At 38.4% G+C, this 23302-nt stretch overlaps 1 protein-coding gene across 1 annotated transcript in view; it reads right to left on the reverse strand.

Moving 5' to 3' along the window:
* The window catches only part of LOC131436143 (uncharacterized), a 55792-nt gene extending 34480 nt beyond the window's left edge, over positions 1–21312 (reverse strand). Inside the window, exon 1 of the mRNA XM_058604662.1 lies at positions 20513–21312. Within this exon, the coding sequence (XP_058460645.1) occupies positions 20513–20567 (55 nt within the window). The 5' untranslated portion in view covers positions 20568–21312. The remainder of the gene's footprint in view (positions 1–20512) is intronic.
* Between the last annotated feature and the right edge of the window lie 1990 nt (positions 21313–23302).

The raw sequence follows: 23302 nt of genomic DNA on the forward strand, positions 1-23302 counted from the left end.
CAAGATCTTTTTTGTCACTAACTTTTCGCTCCCCCTTTCTCCGTCTCTTCACCATCTCGATGGCAACTAATTAGATCTCTATCGTTTTCAGACATTTTGTTCCCACATCCCCTTTTTACCCCGTTTCCACAATATTTACTTTTTTTTTCATTCTCTTCCGCAACATCACCATCATCGTCCACGGAAGACCGCTCCAGTCGAAAACCAGCATGCGGGCCACCCGCCGGGCCATCGTAACCTGGGGGTCTTTCCCGCGGACCCACACGAACCGAAAGGAAGCGGCCATAGATAGCGCCATCTGGAAGTCATGCAATATTCAATTCACCGACCACTGCCGAACTCCAGCTAAAAGCTTTTTTCGAAAATTCGAGACGACATAATCTAATGATACTATTCTAGTTTTAAGTTAGTCGTTAATTAAGATTAGGAAATACCCTTGGCATCTTAGAGCTTAAGCAGTGTGCCTAAAAATATATATTATACTATTGAATAAAAAAAATAGTTCAAAAAGAGCTAATACGTTTGAAAAGTTCAAAAAGAATTGCATTGAAGAAATATTATTAGTATTTAGTATTTCGACAATATTACATGCAAATAAACAAAGTATATAAAAAGACAACCTAGCGTTGCTACTCGAACTATTTGCGCAATGTGCAGAGGAGGATAAAGTCCGATCCAAAATCATTTTGGAAACATGTTAACGAGCTAAGAAAGGAATCGGACCTACCCTCGACCATGTTTTACGAACAACAAACTGGTTCCTGCACGCAAGAGATAAGCGATATGTTTATGAAAAAATTTCCAACGTTTTTTATAGAGAGATCTTAAGGTAGCGCTTCGCCGTGGTCAGATCGAAGCGAGACAACTCACTGCTTCCTCTTGCTTTGTCGCCGAAATTTCACCCTAAATTGCAAATTTCTCCAATACTAAGCCAATTCACGAAAAATCAAAAACATACGATTGTAGGTAAATGATATGCATTTGGCGAAAAATATTAGTTAGAAAGCTTTTCTTTCGCGAGATTTCGTGCGAGTTTTGTTAAACATTTTGTTTTCTTTTTTCCTTTTCTCGCTATAAACAACTCGCATATGTAGGGATGTGCTACGTTTTCAACAAAGCGTCAAAGCTAGTAGCGATGAAAATCATTACTGATTTCTGGTTCTACTGAAACATGAATAGACATTATTTTACAAAGTAGTAACACTTACTTACATTTTCTACTCATCTATATTCAACGTTTACGCAGAGAGAACAAACAACGAAAACAAAAGAAATGTTGTTGGCGTCTACCGCATGTGACATTTTGCACACCCCAATGCATGCGTGGACATTGTGTGCGTGCGAAAAAATAAGGAAAAACTCATTTATTTTTATAACTCGCACGAAATCTTTCGATAAAAACGTTTATCAGGCACAATTTATATACGAATCGATAGAATATTATTTATCTAGAATCGTATGTTCTTGGAATTTCCGTTTTCTTCCCCGTTTTCTCACAATTTTGGGTAAAGTGCATGAAACCCCGGGATAGGCAGCGAACTCCCGTGACCACGGCGAAGCGCTACCTTAAGCTCTTACCAAATCTCTCAGGCGGCTCTTAATGTTCCCATATCGAGCCAGTCTTTGAATTTAATCAATATCGACATCGACGCTGTACTAACGGCAATCGTAAAACTTAAACCTTCACACTCTGCTGGACCCGACGGTATTCCGGCAGTTGTCTTGCCAACTGTTTCTACTATCACTCACGACCGGAGTCTTTCCCGTTATGTGGAAATCTTCCTACACGTTTCCAGTTCACAAAAAAGGAGACAAAAAGAACATTGACAATTATCGTGGAATTACTGCCCTAAGCGCCATCTCTAAATTGTTCGAATTAGTAGCTCTTAAGCCAATTTTCGACCACTGTGGACAATACATCGCGGAAACTCAACACGGATTCATGCCGAAATGCTCCACTGCTACTAATCTCTTATCTTTTACGACGTGCATAATGGATGCTATGTCTAATGGCTTCCAAACGGATGCTATTTACACAGATCTCTCCGCAGCTTTTGACAAAATCAATCACGCTATCACGATCGCCAAACTGGATAGGCTGGGTTTCGGTTCCAGTATTCTTCGATGGATGCAATCGTATCTCTGCAATCGACGGCTGGCGGTTAAAATCAATGACAGTCTATCGCAGGAGTTGCTTTTTCCGGAATACCTCAAGGAAGCCATCTCGGTCCACTGATTTTCCTCCTTTATTTCAACGATGTAAATTACTCACTGGAAGGCCCACGACTATCTTTTGCTGATGACTTAAAGTTATACCAAATAATCGAGAGTGCAGAGGATGCTTCATACCTTCAGCGTCAACTGACCAATTTTTCAAGGTGATGCGAGATCAACCGAATGACTTTAAACATTAGCAAATGCTCTATTATCACATTCACTCGTAAGAAAGACCCTCTGCGGTTTTATCATTGCCTCCATGATGCAGCGATTGCAAGAGTCACTTGTGTCAAGGATCTGGAGTTTATCTAAGAAATCGCTAAAATAGTCCTATTTTGCATCCATTCCGACGTTTTTGAACGGTTATTCTGACGCTTCAGGAACTGGTAAAGTTAACTGGTCCCTCCCGAAATGAAATCCTCGGTACGGGCCTGGTTGATGTTAATCTGCTTTTCACAGTAATGCTCACTCGTAATATGGTATTTTAATTATTGAAAAATTATCTTCCTACCTATAATTATCTTTAAAACAAATTTTGAATTGCTGTTAATTCAAAAGTTGATCGTACAGCATTGTTCGATTTTTTGTTCAATGTAATGCAGTGAATATGGTTGGGCTGGGTTCGGGTTTAAGAAATCTTTTCATAAGCTGAAATCTGATGAGGTTGTGCGTTCAAAAACTTCAACGCCAAACGGGAACCGCGCTTATGAGCCATCTGATTCTTCGGGCACAGTTCAGTGAATTTTCTGTTTTTATTCTATTTTCTGTTTTCCTGCTATTCGGACAACATCGCTTCATCTAAAAACCTTCGGACATTTTCTGTGAAGCGTAAACAAATATCAAATTCATATATTAACAAATTAAATATTCTCTTTTTTTTAACTGCCTGTGATGTGATTGTTTCGCAACTACGTATGACAACCTTGGAACTTTCTATAATAAGATGACATATCTCCTGACCTTTTTCATGATATGGAAATTTTGATTCTCGTATTATCTTAGCTAAATTTGTAGTATCCCGTATGCAGCGATGATAAATCAATTTTGCAATCGATATGGGTTGCCGTGCAAAACTAAAGAATTCCAACAATTCCGTCTAGATCGATCGAATTTCATTTCACGTCCGGGTTGTTCCACCTAATACATGTGTGCGAGTTTATCGTCCCCAGTGACGACGATTATCGAATTCTCTCCGGCTGCATCAACTATTTTTTAGTCTATGGAAATGAGACCGTCGAACAATGAAGCTGCTTCAGAACCTCTCGCGAAAGTATACGGCACCTATTAATATTAAAATCGAAAACTTTATCGCTCATTTTGGGCGCCATAAAAATCTCGGTTGGTGAGTAAGAGAAGCCAGCACGACAGTCGTTCACCTCTATTGATTTTAATTTATCATTCGACTCGAATCAACGAACGCTTATCTTACTAGTAAATCAGTTTCGGCTGCTGAATTGAATCAATTTGGTTGTATTTGATACACCTTTTAAATCTTTTATTCGCGAACAATTTAGAAAAACGGATCCTGTTCAATTGAGTATCTTGAATGAGAAATTTATATGCAACTAAACGATAAAGATCATTCAGTAAAAACCATTCAAGCGAAGAGGTTGTGTTTCGATTGTACTGGCTCGTGAGTTAACGGCTGCTACCGAGACAATTCTAAGCTTCAGGTAGTTAAACTGCCCATAGCAAACGCAATATTCGGGGCGTTTCCCGACTGGAAAGCTAGCAACGAAGGCCATCCCGTTCATACGCACAGAGGTGTAGAGACACAGAGGTGCGAGAGCATAGAAGTGACGAGTCACAGAGGTGCCATCGCATAAAGGTGCGAAGACGAAGGGGTGCAAAGGCACAGAGGTGCTAAAGCAACCCAGTGCTGATCTACCAGGTACCAGAATTTGTACGCTGCGTAGGATCAAAAGAGACGGCATATATCGCGAGGTGCTACACTGCAAGCATCGCATTTGATCGCCACCAAGAGCAAAAGCACTGTACCTGGGGTCAGGTACAGCAAGTGCAGTGGTGTTCACAACGACGGCAGAGCAACTGAGATAGCAGTAAACGACAGAAGACTGCCAATTGGAAACAGCAAAAGACTGCCAATTGGAAATCGTTGGAAGAGCTTCACGTCGTTCTTCACGATAAAGGAACAGAGACATCAGCTACAAGGTAGATTTAATTTAATTTATTTTTTATTTCTTATATCTGAAATTTTACTAAACATAAGTTTTTATTTTGGTATTATTAATTTACAAAAAAAATTTAATGTAATGGATGATCTCATGGAAGATCATCCGAATCCGATTCCGGATACTAGTAAAAGTTTAAATACTCCGAGGGCTAAACATTATCCACAGGGTACCACTGGGCCATGGATAGTCTATCTTCGAAAAAAAGAAAAGATTTTAAACTTGATGCAAATTACAAAGGATTTGACATCACATTTCTCTGAAGTTAAAGAAATCTGTAAGGTTAATAGAGATAAAATTCGAGTTGTAGTTAACGACTTGAAACAGGCAAACGATATTGTAACCTGTAAATTATTTGCTATTGAATATCGAGTTTACATTCCATCGAAGGAGGTAGAAATTGACGGTGTTGTGACTGAAGCAAGTCTGACAGCAGATGATTTACTTAAAAATGGAGTTGGCCGTTTTAAAAACTCCATGCTTGAGGGAGTTAAGATACTCGAGTGCAAACAATTGTACTCAGCATCTATTATCGATGGAAAAAAGTCTTATCGTCCCTCAGATTCGTTTCGCGTAACATTTGCCGGATCTGCATTGCCTAGCCATGTCTATATCGATAAAATTCGTCTTCCTGTTCGGCTTTTCGTACCGCATGTTATGAATTGCACGAACTGTAAAAAATTCGGACATACAGCTACTTACTGTAGTAATAAGTCCAAATGTATCAAATGTCAAGGGCCTCATAAGGATAATCTTTGCGATAAAGATGTTGAAAAATGTGTTTATTGTGGGGAAAGCCCTCATGATGATCTTTCAGTGTGCGCTGCATTTAAGCTGCGTAAAGACAAAATGAAGCTTTCTTTAAAAGCACGGTCTAAGCGCACATATGCAGAAATGCTCAAAACGGTCATACATGTCTCCCCTTTGGAAACCGAAAACGGTTTTTCAAATCTTGCGGAGCCAGAGGAATCTGACTCTGACGGAAATAGTGAAGATACCTCGTTTGTCACTCCTCAAGGGTCTGTTAAGAGGAGATTAACAAACCACAAAATACCAAAAAAGACACCTAAAATTATACCTTCAAAAAAAGATCCCCGTGTTAAAGCTAAAAAGCCAAATTTAAAACCAAAAACTGTGCCTCCTGGTTTGTCAAATTCACAAACCAATCCAGGAACTAGCTCAAGAAAAGACAATAATCCAGTGGGCTCCATTTCACATTCACCAACAGGATTACTGAAATTTTCGGAAATTGTAGAATGGATTTTCGCTGCATTCAATATTTCTGAACCTCTAAAGACCATCATAACAGCATTCCTTCCAATAGCTAGAACTTTTTTGAAACAGTTATCAGCTCAATGGCCAGCTCTTTCAGGTTTTGTATCATTTGATGGATAATTTATCATCCGCCGCAAATGATTCAATCACTGTCCTGCAGTGGAATTGTCGAAGCATCATGCCAAAACTTGATTCATTTAAAGTTTTGTTGCATAGTCAAAAATGTGATGTATTTGCTTTGTGCGAAACATGGCTTACATCAAACATAGCCTTAAATTTTAATGACTTTAACATTATACGTCTCGACAGAGACTCCCCGTATGGTGGAGTGCTTTTAGGAATTAAGAAATGTTATTCCTTTTATAGATTAAACATTCCTTCGACTTCTAGTATAGAAGTTGTTGCTTGTCAAATAAACATTAAAGGAAAGGACATTTGCATTGCTTCGGTATATATTCCTCCAAGAGCTCAAGTTGGACAACGACAGCTTAATGAAATTGTCGAAGCCCTTCCTGCTCCACGTTTGATTTTAGGAGATTTCAATTCGCACGGAATGATGTGGGGTTCCGTTTACAATGATAGCAGATCATCTCTAATATATAATATTTGCGACAATTTTAGCATGACGGTACTAAATATGGGTAGCATGACACGGATCCCAAGACCTCCTGCACGTCCAAGTGCATTAGATTTATCTCTTTGTTCGACTTCAATTCGACTAGATTGCACCTGGAAAGTATTTCCTGATTTACATGGTAGCGATCATTTACCAATCATCATCTCAATTAGCAGTAACAAAGGCATTGCTAATTCAGTTAATATTCCATATGATTTGACAAAAAATATTGACTGGATTAAATACCAAAGTAATATTTCAAGTGTCTTAACTTCAATGGAAGAGCTTCCCCCACTTGAAGAATATGACTTCCTCGTTTGTTCGATTCTGGAGGCCGCAGAACAAGCCCAAACCAAACGATTTCTTGGTCCATCGTCTAACAGAAGACCTCCAAATCCTTGGTGGGACAAAGAGTGCTCAGATGCTAAACACGCGAAACAAAATGCTTTCAAGACGTTTTTAAAACGAGGAGGAGGAACTCCTCAGAATTTTGAAAAATTCTTGGTTTTAGAAACCAAGTACAAGAACATACTTCGGGTTAAGAAATGCAGCTATTGGAGACATTTTGTGGAAGGTTTGTCAAGAGAAACCTCAATGAGCACTCTTTGGAATACGGCCAGACGAATGAGGAATCGTAACGTAGGAAATGAGAGTGAGGAGTACTCGAATCGATGGATATTTGATTTTGCGAGGAAAGTTTGTCCAGATTCCGTTCCTACGCATAGCATTGTTAGGGAGTCTTCTTCAAATGATGATTCCATTGATAGCCCCTTTTCAATGATGGAATTTTCCATAGCACTCATGTCTTGTAACAATAACGCTCCTGGATTGGACAGAATTAAATTCAACTTGGTGAAGAATCTGCCCGACCTCGCAAAAAGACGTTTGTTGGAATTGTTCAACAAGTTTCTTGAGCAAAATATTGTTCCACCTGACTGGAGACAAGTGAAAGTTATCGCCATTCAAAAGCCGGGGAAACCAGCTTCCAATCACAACTCATATAGACCCATTGCGATGTTGTCCTGCATCAGAAAATTGTTCGAAAAAATTATTCTACGACGTCTCGACACTTGGGTCGAGACGAACGGTTTGTTGTCAGATACTCAGTTTGGCTTCCGTAGAAATAAAGGGACGAATGATTGCCTTGCATTACTTTCGTCTGACATCCAAATTGCCTTCGCTCAAAAGCAACAAATGGCATCTGTATTTTTAGACATTAAAGGAGCATTTGATTCAGTTTCCATTGATGTTCTTTCAGACAAGCTCCACCAACATGGACTCCCAGCGGTTATAAATAATTATTTGCACAACCTTTTGTCAGAGAAACGCATGCATTTTTCACATGGCGATTTGGCAACAATCAGAATTAGCTACATGGGTCTCCCGCAAGGCTCATGCCTCAGTCCGCTCCTCTATAATTTTTACGTGAATGACATTGACAGCTGTCTAGTAACCCCATGTACACTAAGACAATTGGCAGATGATGGCGTGGTTTCAGTTACTGGATCCAAAGCTATTGATCTGCAAAAACCATTGCAAGATACCTTAGATAAATTGTCCGTTTGGGCTGTTCATCTTGGTATCGAATTCTCTGCGGAGAAAACAGAGCTGGTCGTCTTTTCAAAAAAGCATGATCCCGCGCAACTTCAGCTTCATATGATGGGAAGAATAATCGAACAGGTTTTGACTTTCAAATACCTCGGGGTGTGGTTTGATTCCAAATGCACGTGGGGAGGACACATTAGGTATCTGATAACGAAATGCCAACAAAGAGTAAATTTTCTTCGAACAATAACAGGGTCTTGGTGGGGTGCTCATCCGCAAGATCTAATAAAATTGTATCAGACAACGATACTTTCAGTGATGGAATATGGATGCGTTTGTTTTCGTTCCGCTGCAAATTCTCATATTATCAAACTTGAGCGAATTCAGTACCGTTGTTTGCGAATTGCTTTAGGCTGCATGCATTCGACACATACAATGAGTCTTGAAGTTCTGGCGGGAGTTCTTCCATTAAAAGATCGATTTTGGGAGCTTTCATCACGCCTGCTAATAAGATGTGATGTGCTGAATCCCATGGTAATTAATAATTTCGAACGACTAGTCGAGCTTCGATCTCAAACAAAATTCATGACAGTATATTTTAACCATATGTCACAGGAAATCAACCCTTCAAGATATATTCCTATCCGTGTCAGCCTCCTAAATGTACCTGACTCAACTTTATTTTTCGACACATCCATGCAGCGCGAAGTGCGTGGAATCCCGGACCACCTACGCTCTATGGAAATCCCAAAAATATTTTCAAGTAAGTTCAGGCATATTAACTCTGAGAAAATGTTTTACACGGACGGATCGCGAATGGAAGAAGCGACAGGGTTTGGTATGTTCAACAATAATGTTTCGGCCTCATTCAAGCTTCAAGAACCTGCATCTGTTTATATAGCAGAGTTAGCAGCAGTTCATTATAGCTTGAATGTAATCGTCACATTATCTCCAAACCATTATTTCCTCTTCACAGATAGTCTGAGTGCAATTGAAGCCATTCGCTCAAACGCTGCTGGCAAAAATGAACCGTTTTTCTTGGGTAAAATAAAACAGTGTCTGAACGACATATTGAATAATAATTATCTAATCACAATAGTTTGGGTTCCGGCTCATTGCTCCATTCCAGGCAATGAAAGAGCCGATATTTTAGCCAAACGTGGTGCTATTGAGGGTGAAATTTATGAGAGACCGATTGCTTTCAACGAATTCTATAGCGCGTCTCGCCAAAGAACACTTGCCAGCTGGCAAGCTTCTTGGGATAAAGATGATCTGGGTCGGTGGATGCACTCAATTATTCCTAAAATATCGACAAAGGCATGGTTCAGGGGACTGGATGTGAGTAGAGATTTCATTCGTGTGATGTCCAGACTCATGTCCAATCACTACACGTTAGATGCACATCTCCTTCGAATTGGACTTTCCGAGACTAATCATTGTGCTTGCGGCGAAGGTTACCGCGATATTGACCATGTTGTTTGGACATGCGTGGAGTTTCGTGATGTCAGATCCCAACTAATAAATTCCTTGCGTACCCAAGGTAGACTATCCAATGTCCCAGTTCGCGACATTCTTGCTTGTCGTGACCTTCCATACATGAAACTTCTTTATCATTTCATTAAATCCATTGGAGTTCCAATTTAAATTTTATTTTATGTTAAACTGTTTTCTCTTCCATGAGTTCAACCAATAGCCAACTATAGGATATTGAATATAAGTGGTGAACTGATACAAACAATCCTGAAATAGTTATAAGATCATGTACAAAATAAATGTATTTTATTTAATGTAATTTAAAATAGCAACTCGCTTGATAAAAACAGTGTTTAGATTAACTAATGAGTACCAACATACTAATATGATATTCGAAATGTATTAGGTTTAAACTACTATGTATTGTGGATGCCACGGCGAAGAAAAACTTATGTATATTGCCTATGAAATAAACGTATTTATGAAAAAAAAAAAATAAACGATAAAGATGTTATGGGTTTCTTCCGTTACGACTCTCAGTTACAACTAAGTGTTATGAGATTATAGAAAATCCTGTTCCGAAATAGTATGCGGCTTTTTGAAGGATTTGTCCCGCTTTCAAAGTGACTCATTTCCATTTTGAGACGAGTTAGACTAACAGAAAATCTCAATTTATCCCGCCGCATCATTGACACTGATGCGCCATAAAAATTTATCCCAATGACATGCTTCAAAGATTTTCACGCCGGCCGAACGTTTGAATCAGCCTAACAGAGAACGTTTGGTATGTGGAGCTTTAATATGCGTACTCGCTTCTCTTTCGAGTCGTACGCTGATAGCCTATACCAAAGGTTTCGCCAGGTTCATACCCTAAACTGAGATTAAGGTTTGTGATTCACCGTCATAGCTGGAACTGCCATAATGTGCCTCAACGGGCGGCGCAGTGCTGATATATACGTAAATATATATATTCAATTATCATTTAGATAAACTCAACCCGGCGGCATACGTGTGCCGTAAAACGCGACTTAGCATAAATTAGCGAACCTTTGAAAAAGAGCTAACCACCCACCCGCCGAGAATGATTCTGGTTTTCCCTCAGAGGCTACCGCTGTGGCGGACTACAGATTATGTTTACATAAATTGGAGAAAAAAATATAATTATTCTCGTTGCATAGAAGCTACTGGTTTTACATAACACTCTAACTTAAAGTTTCAGGACACAGTCCGATTTATAATTGACTGTGAGTTATCTCAGATCTAATTTATATTTTTGAGAAAGTAAGAAGTCAAAATATTTCACAGGCAGCAAAGGTAAATTTATTTCAACTAGAGTAGAGTTGAAATAAAATAAATAAAATAAAGCGCTACGCATTTTGGTTCAGAGCATCCTTCTAATTCGCACGACTTCTCAGGCCACAATAATCATGCCGAACCGTTTCTTGGCTAATGAAATGATCCTACTTGCATAATGCACAAACAGCGAGTTATCATCTGCACCACCGTAACGATGTCTGTGCTCCGAAAGTCATTAATGTTTTTCACTGAAATCGAAACACCACAATCATACATTTTTCAGCGATGTTTTTTACGATTTTATGTGATTAAAATAATTGCATTAGTGGCAGCCCCTCTGATGCAATTACACAGGACAAGGTCAAAAAACATAAAATTGTGTTGGCCGATTGGAAAGTGAAGATACGAGAGCGAGCAGATGTCACAATGATTGGTACTGAGTGTATTCGTCTTATTTTGAAGGTGATGTTCTGCCACAATATCCTGCCACTGGGTGCCAGGACGCAACCAAAAACCGCTGCCATTTCACAATGGTTCAGAATATGTCAATTTTTATGGCTGCGTCCTGTTGTTTACACTCTTCTCTAACCACTTGTGCAGTTGTTTATTCGTTTTCATTAGTTTGTTTCGAAATGCGTGGACTTTCAGTAGAACAACGTCGAAAAGTTGTGTACAAATGGTGCACAGAACGCGGACTGTCACTGAGAAAGATAGCAAAAATGGAAGGAGTAAGTGAAAAAGCCGTGCGAAAGTTCGGTGAAAATAACACCTTTGAGGATAAACCGAAAACGGGTCGAAAAAAGATCCTGCTAATTCTCAGTTGGACAAACGTATACTGAAGGCGTTCGAACAAAAGAAGGAAGTTTCAGTTCGGGATGTGACCAAAAGAGTGGGCACTTCGAAGTCAACTGTTTTTCGTGCTAAAGAACGTTTGAATCTTCAAACCTATAAGAAGCAGAAACAACCAAAACGTAGTCCGAAACAAGAAGCATCGATCAGGCCGAGGGTTCGAAAGCTGTACAATACGATTCTTGCTGGAAATTTGAACTGCATAATCATGGAGGACGAAACCTACATGAAACTCGATTACAAATCCTGGCCGGGACCACAATATTATACGGTGTCAGAAGGGCACGTGTTAAACCAGTCTGAGACATCGATTGAAGTCGAAAAATTTGGTAAGAAAGCTATGGTCTGGCTAGCAATTTGTAGCTGCGGTAAGATTTCGAAACCCTTCATCACCACTGCTTCAATGAACAGCGAAATATACATCAAGGAATGTTTACAAAAAACGACTTCTACCCATGATTCGAAGCCACAAGGATCCTGTTGTCTTCTGGCCAGATTTTGCTTCTTGCCACTACTCGAAATCAACGGTAGAATGGTTTACTACAAAAATGTCACTTTCGTCCCAAAAGACATGAATCCACCAAATTGCCCACAACTTCGTCCAATTGAGGAATTTTGGGCATTAACAAAGGCACATCTTAGGAAACATGTCTCGGCAGCCGAAACCATTCAATAGTTCGACAAAGATTGGAAAAAACTTGTCGCCAAGAAGTCTGTACGGAGTTTAATGAGGAACGTTCGCAAGAAGGTGCGCCAGCTAGTCTACAATGGCTAAGTAGCAAATGTTGAGAATAATATTCTGTTGTTGTACTCTAATATTATCAGTATATCGAAAAAAATTGAATATCTAACACTTGTGAATTACTTACAGCGAAATCAAAGTACGTCCATACTTTCTGGGACAGTCTTTATGCAAATTCTGTGCACGAACGCGAGTGCACTTCGGAAACGTGTTTTAGCACACTGATGTAGAATTTGAAGGACTTTTAACCCCGATTGGTAACTGTTGATCACGTTCAATGTTATGAGATGGATATATGAGCTCTGATGTAGTACGAACTCGTTGCCCTACTTTAAAAGAGCTTTCAAACCGTGGTCGAGTTATTCGTCTTGTTCAATTGTCTTGTTCTTGTTGTTTAATATCACACATATCGAAGAGTTAATATCATACATAATATAGTTTATTTTCTAGCACATCAGCACAATTTTCTTGCAGATCGTCGACATGTATAATATTAAATAGTAAGGACAGGGATATTTGAAAAGAACATAACTCGAGTCACTCGACCACGGCTTAAAAGCTTTTGAAGTAGTTTTAAGGGATGTTCGCGACAAAATCTGGACACCTCTGAGTACGTATATCTCTGAAAATACTTCATCAACGCGTGAAATGTTAAATATTATTTTTCAACGTTTCAACTTTCAATTTTTGTGACACTTTCTTATTAAAAAAATGATTTTAAATAATCGAACATTTAGGGGTTTTGGTCTGTACACAAAGTAAATATTTCGTTTCGATTGCTTCGCGCTTCGCCTTCGGCTCATCAGTGCTTGAAGCAGTTCAAATTGAACCGCCTTTAACCGCTTTAAAAAATCGGTTCTAAATCTATTTAAAAATAAATTCACTTTTGAATTTAGGAAACATTTTCGTCTCAAGTTTTACAGTTCGTCTTGTTTCTGAATATTTACTAATTGATTCGTCTCAAAACATGATCACTATTTCACATAACTACACCACTATTATATGTTGGATGACTTCATAATTAGTAATGATCACTTTTCACTTGTTAAATGAACGATTGAAAAATTCTAAAATTACACGCTAAGCAATAAAAATCTTCAAAATATGAGATAAAATTTGCTTTCAATTACCCCAGTTTTATTTTTCTTCTTTAAATTATCATCAACAAGTATTTTCGTCTTTCTCATGTAAAAAGGTTATGCAAACACTGTGAAAACCGACTTTTGGGCCAACAACCGGGGAACCAAATGGTATATACCATTCGACTCAGTTCGTCGAGTACGCAAAATGTCTGTGTGTGTATGTAACATTTGTTTGTACTAACTTTTCTCGGAGATGGCTGAACCGATTTCCACAAACTTAGATTCAAATGAAAGATCTTGTGGTCCCATAAAAAATTCCTGAATAGAATTTGGATCCGACTTCCGATTCCGGAATTATGTGCAAAAAAAAGTGAAAATAAGTGCACCAACTTTTCTCGGAGATGGCTAAACCGATTTTCACAAACTAAGATTCAAATGAAAGTTCTTGTGGTTCCATACAAAATTCCTGAATAGAATTTGGATCCGACTTCCGATTCCGGAATTATGTGCAAAAAAAAGTGAAAATAAGTGCACCAACTTTTCTCGGAGATGGCTAAACCGATTTTCACAAACTAAGATTCAAATGAAAGTTCTTGTGGTTCCATATCAAATTCTTGAATTTTGTTTAGATCTGAGATCGGTTCCGGAGTTATGGAAAATGTGCAAAACAATGAAATTATGTGTACTAACCTTTCTCAGAGACGGCGTGACCGATTTTTACAAACTTAGATTCAAATGAATGATCTCATGATGCTATACGAAACTTCTGAATTTCATTTGGAATTTTATCCTAATTCGGCTTCAAAACTATTTCAATAGGTAGACATTATCAGTTGACGGCCAAACAAACCAATTCCGATTATACTTTCATGGATCGAAGAAAATTATTTCGAAGAATACCACAGTATTATATATAATAGTATGATTAATATGAGAAACTACAGGTAAGGTAGCAGCAAAGTCTTGGCATTACATTTCTTTTGTGGAAATTGGCCTTTCTGTTTCAACAGACTTCGCAGCCGATTCTTAGTGTACAGAATCATTGCATGGCTAGTACTATGGATCCTACTGACACTAAGAATCCTTCCAGGTCGGGACTCGAACATACGACAACTGGCTTGTAAGACCAGCGTCCTATGCATTGAACCGCCAACCTGGTACAACCAGCAGGCATTAGTTTTATTATATCATTGATATTTATATTTCAATAAAACTGTTTCGGTTTCGAATATTACTGAAAAAAGCGTGTTATATACTAATGAAATAACCATCATTTCATTCCCATATATGTCTACATGACGCCCTTTCATACATGAAACTTATTTATCATTACATAAAAAAAATTGGAATTTCAATTTAATAAAGGCCCCTTTTAAGACTTAGTTCTGATACCAGCTGCGTCCATGAGTTCAACCAATAGCTAAATTAGAATAAAAATTATGTAATGATACAAACAAACTCGAAACAGTTTACGAAATTATCAACAAAATGTCTGAAAATAACAGCTTATTTTATAATTTATAGAATCAAATCTTCAAATAATATTTCCGAGTAGATTTCATAATTAATGACGAGTTACCTAAGATGATATTTAAGTAATAAGAGGAATATGTTTAAATAAATTCAAATCGTTGTGACTATGTTAGAATTAAATTAGGATAAGAATTTTATGTAAAAGTGATGCTACGGCGAAGAAAAACTTATGTAAACTGCCTTAAGAAATAAACGTATTTATGAAAAAAAATGTCTACATGACGTGTTAAGTGTGTGTGTTTCAATCTGATATTTTCGTATTTTTAAAAGGACCAATACAGATGAACCATACTACAAAATTTTAAATGTAAAACGAAAGGGAACGAAAAGGATCCAATAATTTAAAAATAAAAACGTCGTGATTTGTCGCACAGTTGACATTAGGCCCTTTTAAGAAGAGTTCTGACATTTTAAACCTGGGAGTGTAATAATGCAATATATAGTTCAGATTGCTAATTAATAATGCTTGCGTCATTTAGAATTGGAACAAACTTTTACTCATATTGTGGCGCTCCTGATGGACGGATTTGGAAATTCTTGGCGCCCACGTGTCGGAAATTTTGTCAGCTTCACGTATGATTTTGGACATTCCGCAAATCGACTGTACTTTGTAAACAATCAACATGGAAGCCAAAAGAAGGGAAAAAATTGGGCACAGTTATTTGGAAAATCCATTGTGGTCTGCATCTAGGCTAGCTAAACAACTGAAATTGCCCAGTATTACCGTACGGCGCATTATCAAACGTTATAAGGAAACATTGACGACGATTCGGAAGCCTCAAGCCAATCGTCAGAGTGGAACTGTGGACCGGAAACTGCGTGGTAAGATTTTTAAGACGACTAAGAGGAATCCTAATCTGTCGGATCGTGATTTGGTCAGAAAATTAGGTGCTACCCATAGTACCGTGAGGAGAACTCGACTCCGGGAAGGAATCAAATCGTATCGAGCTAGCAAACTGCCAAATCGGACCAATATTGTGGTCGAAATTCGTGCTGGGAACTATATGACCAGGTGCTGACCAAGTTCGACGGGTGTCTTCTGATGGACGATGAAACCTATGTCAAGGCTGACTTCGGGCAAATCTCAGGTCCAAAATTTTACTTGGCAACAGCTCGGGGGGATGTTCCAGCCAAATTTAAATCTGTTTTTGCCGACAAATTTCGAGAAAATTTATGATTTGGCAGGGCATTTGCACCTGTGGCAAAAAACGAAAGTTTTCGTTACAAATAAGACAATGACATCGGAACTATACCAAAAAGAGTGTCTCCAAAAACGAATTTTGCCGTTCATTCGATCCCACGACCATCCCGTAATGTTTTGGCCAGATTTGCAAGCTGTTATTACAGCAAAGTCGTTCAGTATGCAGAGAAAGGGGTCCAGTTTGTTCCGAAAAACCTTAACCCACCCAACTGCCCCCAGTTCCGCCTTATTGAGAAATACTGGGCAATCATGAAGAGGAGACTCAAGGCAAAGGGAAAGGTTGTCAAAGACATCAACCAGATGACGACCTGGTGGAATAAGATAGCTAAAACGAAGAACGACGAAAAATTCGAGAATTCCTTCGAAACCGTGACGAATAATTTTATCCGTATTTTTTCTTAAAAGTATGAAGAAAACGCTACATTTGTATGAAAAAAAGATCTTGAATCCAATAATAAATAACTGAAATACAGGCAATTGTCTTTGTTCCAATTCGATCTGAAGCAAGTTTTTGGGTGAATATAAGACCAATGATAGGATGAATAAAATTACATTAGTGAGCATATCAGAATTGTTATAGCTGTTTTTTTAATATTAGTTTAATTTCTACACATTTTGTTTAAGATACTTACGCCCTATTTCTACACTGAGGTTAAATAATATTTTTATCTCGCTTTAATAGGAATTAATTACATAAATTAAATTTTCGTAAAATGGTATTCATCATTCTGAGCAACTTTACTGAAGATACTATACCTCAAAAACCACGTTTCTAAGCAAAGCCTTGGTATTACATTCCTGTAGTGGAATTTGATTCTATTGACACTACGAATCCTTCCAGGTCGGGGCTCGAACATACGACAACTGGTTTGTAAGACCAGTTCCCTATGCATTGAACCCCCAACCCGGGTCAATGGTATAAATAATTAGTTAGTTAATTAGTTTTTATGGTATTAATAATTAGAAGCCTAGAATTGGTCTGTACAATGGCCTGAATCCGACACGAGTGCTCCAAAGTAGGAATGGTCGGGTATTTGTATTTTGGTATTTGGTCTGGTTTCAGTTTTTTCTCGGGTTTCGGGACTTTTTTCGGATTCGGGTCGGGTACCGGTAAAGATTTTTTTTATCGGATCGGATTCGCTTTTTGAAGAAAAAATAATCTCGGATTCGGGTAACAGCTTTTCATTTTCGATCGGTTACGGGTCGGGTTCGGGTTTTAAAAAATTCTTACCCGGTCATCTCTACTCCGAAGTAGCTTAGATCGTTTTCGCTTGCGAAAACTCAAACTGACCCAGGGTAGTTTCATCAAACAAACACTTTTCACGAAACTGTGTTGGGTTCGCGCTTAGCAAGGGGGGTTTGAACAAAACTGATATAAAAATCAGGTTCGAAACTGACTCGATTTTCAGTTCAACAACGCTGAACCTAGGTTCGGAACTATCTTCAAACAAATGGTTTGACAGCAGTTATGGTGGAAACTGGATTAGGTTTAGCATCGAGCGAAAATGACATTAGGTTTTGATCAATTATGGTTGTTTGTTGATTTTTTTCATCAACCATATTTTGTTCAAAAACCATAATGAACAAAGTTGCGGTGACTAGAACAAATAGGGGAAGATAGGGAAAATCTCACCCCCAAGTGAAAATTGCATTTCTCAGAAGAGTCCAATTTTTTAACAGAAATTTTAATGAAACTCCGTCATGTCAATAGAGTACTATAAAATTTTGGTAACGATTGTTGAATCATATCTGAAAAAAGCCAAAAACCAATTATGTCTTAATTATATGAAATTTTTGGTGCTCGTTACAAAGTAATTTCCTAGAGTAATGAAGACGACTTCAATTATGTAACCAGTGATTCTCAATCCTTCGTTCTTCTAAAATTAGTTCTATTACAGATGGTGTATTTGCCACTATATGAAAAAATCGCCCAAGTTATCGTTCCATGTTTATGGGAGTAAAATTACCCGAATTGTGTGGGGAAAAATGCTTAAGAGTTTCCTTACAAAAAATGCCTTATGATAAAAAAAGAACCGGAATTTTCATTTTAAAATTCCCGCGCTTGTCCAATCGGTAAACTTTTATTCTCTCAACGTTGGCAACACTTTTATACACATTATGTCAAATTTTGACGCATATCGTACGATTAGTTTTTGTTTGGCGTCTATACAAAGAAGTTGAAAAATTTTCGTGTGGCGATTTTTATAATGGATGATAATTTAGAACAACGTGCGTGCATCAAATTTTGTATTGCAAATGGATTTAAGTGTTCCGAAACGTTGAAAATGTTAGAAAAGGCCTTTGGTGAATCGTGTCTAGGAAAAACACAGGCATACGAGTGGTATAAACGATTCAAAGGTGGTCGTACAAGCTTGGATCATGATGAGATCCCTGGCCGCCCAACAACATCTGTTACTGAAGAAAACATTGAATCGGCGAAGCAAATCGTGTTGCAAAATCGTTCTGTACCGATTAGAGAGATTGCTGTGTTGTTCGGCATCTCTTATGGATCAGCCGAACACATTTTAACTGATGTTTTGGGTTTGAAACGCGTCGCTTCTCGGCTGGTGCCAAAAAAGCTGAATTTCATTCAAAAACAGCGTCGTGTTGATGTGGTCAAAGAGATGATTTCCAACGCAGATTGTGACCCCACATTCATCAAATGCATCATAACTGGTGATGAGGTGTGGATCTATGAATATGACGTCGACACCGCACAACAATCGACCGAATGGCGCTTCGAAGGCGAGCCGTTGTTCTAAATTTTCATCCATTATAAAAATCGCCACACGAAAAATTTTCAACTTCTTTCTATAGACGCCAAACAAAAACTAATCGTACGATATGCGTCAAAATTTGACATAATGTGTAGAAAAGTATTGCCAACGTTGAGAGAATAAAAGTTTACCGATTGGACAAGCGCGGGAATTTTAAAATGAAAATTCCGGTTCTTTTTTTTATCATAAGGTATGTTAATATACTTTAGACTGCGAGGAGGATCCATTTGGGATCTTAAGTAGATCTGCATTCGGACCTTCCCAAGTAGATTCGGACGTGGCCGGCGTCGATGTTGATCAGTATGCTATTCCCAAGCAAGTTGTTTCAGAAAAAACGTGTTTCAAGCTTAATTGGTTCTGAACAATAACGGAGTAGCAACACACAGGCGGTCTCTAATGATAATGCTAAAATCTCTTCATGGACTTTTTCACCCTTTTCTCAACTAACCTGTTTGACTTTATTAATCTTAGCTACCACAATTCTCGATATTACCTTTTGCATGAATGTACAGAAAGACAGCCTTAAGGCCTGAAATGGGTCGCGTATAGATTTTGAATTTCCCTTCCTGACTCCCTCAATTTTCTTTGCGTCGGTGTGTTTAGGAACCTTGTTAAGTAAATGTATTTCTCTCCTCTCCTCTTCTTTTCCCAAACACTACCAGGAAATTAAAACGAATAAAATGGCGGACGCATTGAAACTGACTGTGTTCCACAGAAAAATATAAGACTTTATTTTTATCGCAACAACATATATGTTTTCAGAAACGAATTGTATTTAAACTAAATTATCTAGACTTTGTCACGGTAGGTTTATGATATGAGCCTTCAAAGTCGAGATATTCGATGAACAAGTAGAGGGATGTCATTTCAAGCGATGCAATTTTCAGCAGTTCTGCAGTCACAAAAAATACAACAAGAGCGGTAACCTCAATGAATCATTCTGAAAATTTAACAGAATATTCTCAACTAAATTTGGCAGATATTGTCAGGTGGATTGTTCGATGTTCATCACCGTTTCCAAGAAAATTTTATTTGAAACGTAAAATCATCTAAAAAAACTACGTCTTTCGTACTGTCCTCGGCCCGTAAAGCATTCTTCGTTCGAGTAACTCATTCCAATAAACGACTGCCTTCTTCAAAGCTTAGGGCTGAGATAAACAATCAACTGCGTCGTATCCAACCGATTCTACAAATCCCACAAAGAAAAATAATCAGCGATATTTTTAATTATACTATCAAAACGCCCGCCTCCTTTCTTGTAGTTCAGACTGTAGCGACAGAACCCAATTACGTTCAAGTAATACATTTCGAAATAGGTTGAATATTTTATAATTGTAAAAGTACCGACGTTTAATTATATTTCCGAATCTTTCACCCTTATTCTGAATAACGACGTATCGTTTTTTCGATCGTATTTCATTCGTATTCTTAATAACGCTAGCAAAATCAAAGGTAGCTAGGATTCGACCGAACCATATTCGATCGAAAAGCCAATACGCCGTTATTCAGAATAAAGGCGTTTATCTCATTCATTTTCATTGTGTTCGTTATTTGTAGCGTACATTAGTTTATAAAGATATCTTTCACATTCTGCCATAAAGAAAATAGCATAAACATGTCATAAAATATGTAAATTTTTAGCGATCTGATAAATCACATCTAGACCAAACATCTGATTATTATCTTAAATGGGCCATTAGATTGCATGACTTACATCCAGTTAAAGCTATACATTTCCGTCGCATCATGTTCTCCAAACAAGCGTTCATCTGTTTGACAGCCAAGAGAGATCTGCCAGTTTCCACAATGCACACAAAGCTGTTCACACTGTCACTCGCGGTAATTCCCAAAATCAACAATCTTCGGTCTTTACACTTCACCGTGGCAATGCTTCCGCTGTCCGTATGTGTGTATGTATGTATGTATGATTTTCCTCTGAGAGCCGCACGTAGCAAAGAAAGAAAATCCACGGAAACCGAATCGTGCCACAAATCTTTATACAATAAAGCACTTAAAAATCCATAAATCTAATTTTGAAATCTCCTCTATGTGCTATCTTCTCTCGGTCCTCTTCGCAAGCTTCCAATGCTCAAAACTTTTCCTTGTAACCGTATGCTTCCACAGCACTACTAGAAAAGGCTCGCTTATGTGTTCTGACTGTTGCCTTTTCTGGAGCTACGAATTAGGATGATAAGATTTTCCACTTTGTAAATAAACTGGCTTTTGTTCATCCCACATTGTAGCGGCACTAGCTATATTTATATTTCAATGGAAACCGCCAAGGTTGCTTTTCCTCTTCGATTTTGTCGAATGCTTTCACACCACAATTGCTGCCGGGAGTGGATTTAAATTTCACATGTAGCACCAGAGCACCAAACGATCTATCGAAGATCCGTATATCGAGATTCAATTTTCTTCCGCATCGCACTGTTCGCCTTTTTATAAACTTTTTCACTCGCGTCTTTTTTCGTATCCGTGATGGTGTGCTGCTGACTAGTTGAGCGGCAAGCTCTGACTGTGTGATGTATCGATCAGTCGAATCGGTTTTGATTTCTTCTTTCCGTCCGCTAGCTTATTTCTGTGGAATATTTACCCATTCATGAGGATACGTGTCAAACAAGCTTTTATTCTTGTTCCGTCTTCAAACTACCCGTGTTTCTTTTATCTGATAAACTCTCGCATTTGAGGAACACCACCGTGTTTTAAACCTCAATGGAGACGCGGGGTTCTTCATTGTAATAATAGTGTGATAAAATCTTTAGTGACGGATTGCCAAATAACGGTTGTATAGAAGAATTTGAAGAAAAAACGGACATGTTTTCATATATTAAATAACTATTTCGACGTAAACATTTCCTAAGAGAACTCGAAAGCAAATGACAGTTTTAGTTTGTTCGTTTGTGTTGTAGGTTAATAATTTAGTATAGATCGCAAAATAGAAGTCTTGCGCATTATACTACACACATATTTAGGAAACAAACGTAAATACGAATGAATTATTAATAGAAGAGAAACTATGAACGACCTTGTATACCTTGTAACCTTGTATAGAATCCAACAAGTTCAATAAGCGACGAACTCAAAACAATAATGTACTCAGCTGCAGCATTCAATCTATTGGTCGGTATTCATACACGCACGGATACATGCGTACACAGATCACATACACACATGCATAAAATAATTGTTTATGAATTTTCTATTATAAATTATTAGTTGTGCAACTTTTGCTTTACATGAAAAGAAAATACAATATTCGTAAAAAGGACAAAAGAGGATTCAATTTTCATAGGTGCCTTTTCAGGAAATCTATGGATGAATTGCACCAAATTTAAATAATTTTTTATACAATTTCAGAAGAGCATATGCATTTTTTTGTATTGGTGACTTGTCAACATTTTGAATCAGCTGAATGTTAAAGTCTTCTACTTTGCAACTCTTGTTTCCAGGCCCGTGCCCAAGAAGGGGAAGGGGTGTCAAAAACCCATATTATCAAATTGGAATGAACACAACACCGTTTCTAACACGTTGCATTGGCATGCATACATTCGACACACACAATGGACCTGAAAGTGTTAGCGAGGCTCCTCCCCTCAATGATCAATTTGGATAGCTTTCTGCGCGATCAGTGGCGTACTGAGGAAATCGATAGGGAAAACCCCGTTTGGCATAATACCGTTTGACATCAAGTCATTTGGTATAACAAACATTTGTCATAAGCTTTACGAATCTTTGGCACTGCGATGGTAGTTTTGCATAACAGATCAGCATGCTGCTTAATACAATTCGTTCTAATTTTCTAAGGAAATTGAAAGACCTCAGCCGCACGCATCGTTTTTGATGACGCTCGTTCAGACTTAACTGAGGAATAGCCTTTAGCTTTGGTTAAACACCCGCAACACCCACAACTGGATAGAAGTGATTTCCGGCGGGGGCGCAGCCCCCCGTGGTGGTCAGCGCTTCCGATTGCAGGTCGCCGGCGCACTCGCGGCCCTCGGCCGTCTCGTCCTGAATCATCTATGACGAATTTCAAAAGAAAAATTATCATCGAAATATTTGGATCGAATATAATTATTATGACAAATGACCATTATGCCAAATGACTATTATGCCAAACGGCGTTATGCCAAACCATATTAGCCAAACGGGCCACCTTACCTTACCTTACCTAACAGCTATAGTCCTGGGGTGTCCTTTGCTGTATCAAGTATATGTCGCAACATAACTCGGTCCATGGCTGCTCGTCGCCAGCCACTCAAGACACGGATGCTTTGGAGATCACCCTTCACTTGATCGGTCTACCTTGCTCGCTGCGCTCCTCTTCTTCTTGTACCAGTCGGATTAGATTCAAGAACCATTTTCACTGGGCTGTCGTCCGACATCCTTATGACATGCCCAGCCCATTGTAGGCGTCCGATTTTAGCTGTCAGTACGATAGGTAGTTCTCCTAGCAGCTGTTACAATTCGTGATTCATACGACGTCTTCACGTTCCGTCTTCCATCT

This window comes from Malaya genurostris, chromosome 3 (genome assembly GCF_030247185.1).
Source record: "Malaya genurostris strain Urasoe2022 chromosome 3, Malgen_1.1, whole genome shotgun sequence".
Taxonomy (NCBI): Eukaryota; Metazoa; Arthropoda; class Insecta; order Diptera; family Culicidae; genus Malaya; species Malaya genurostris.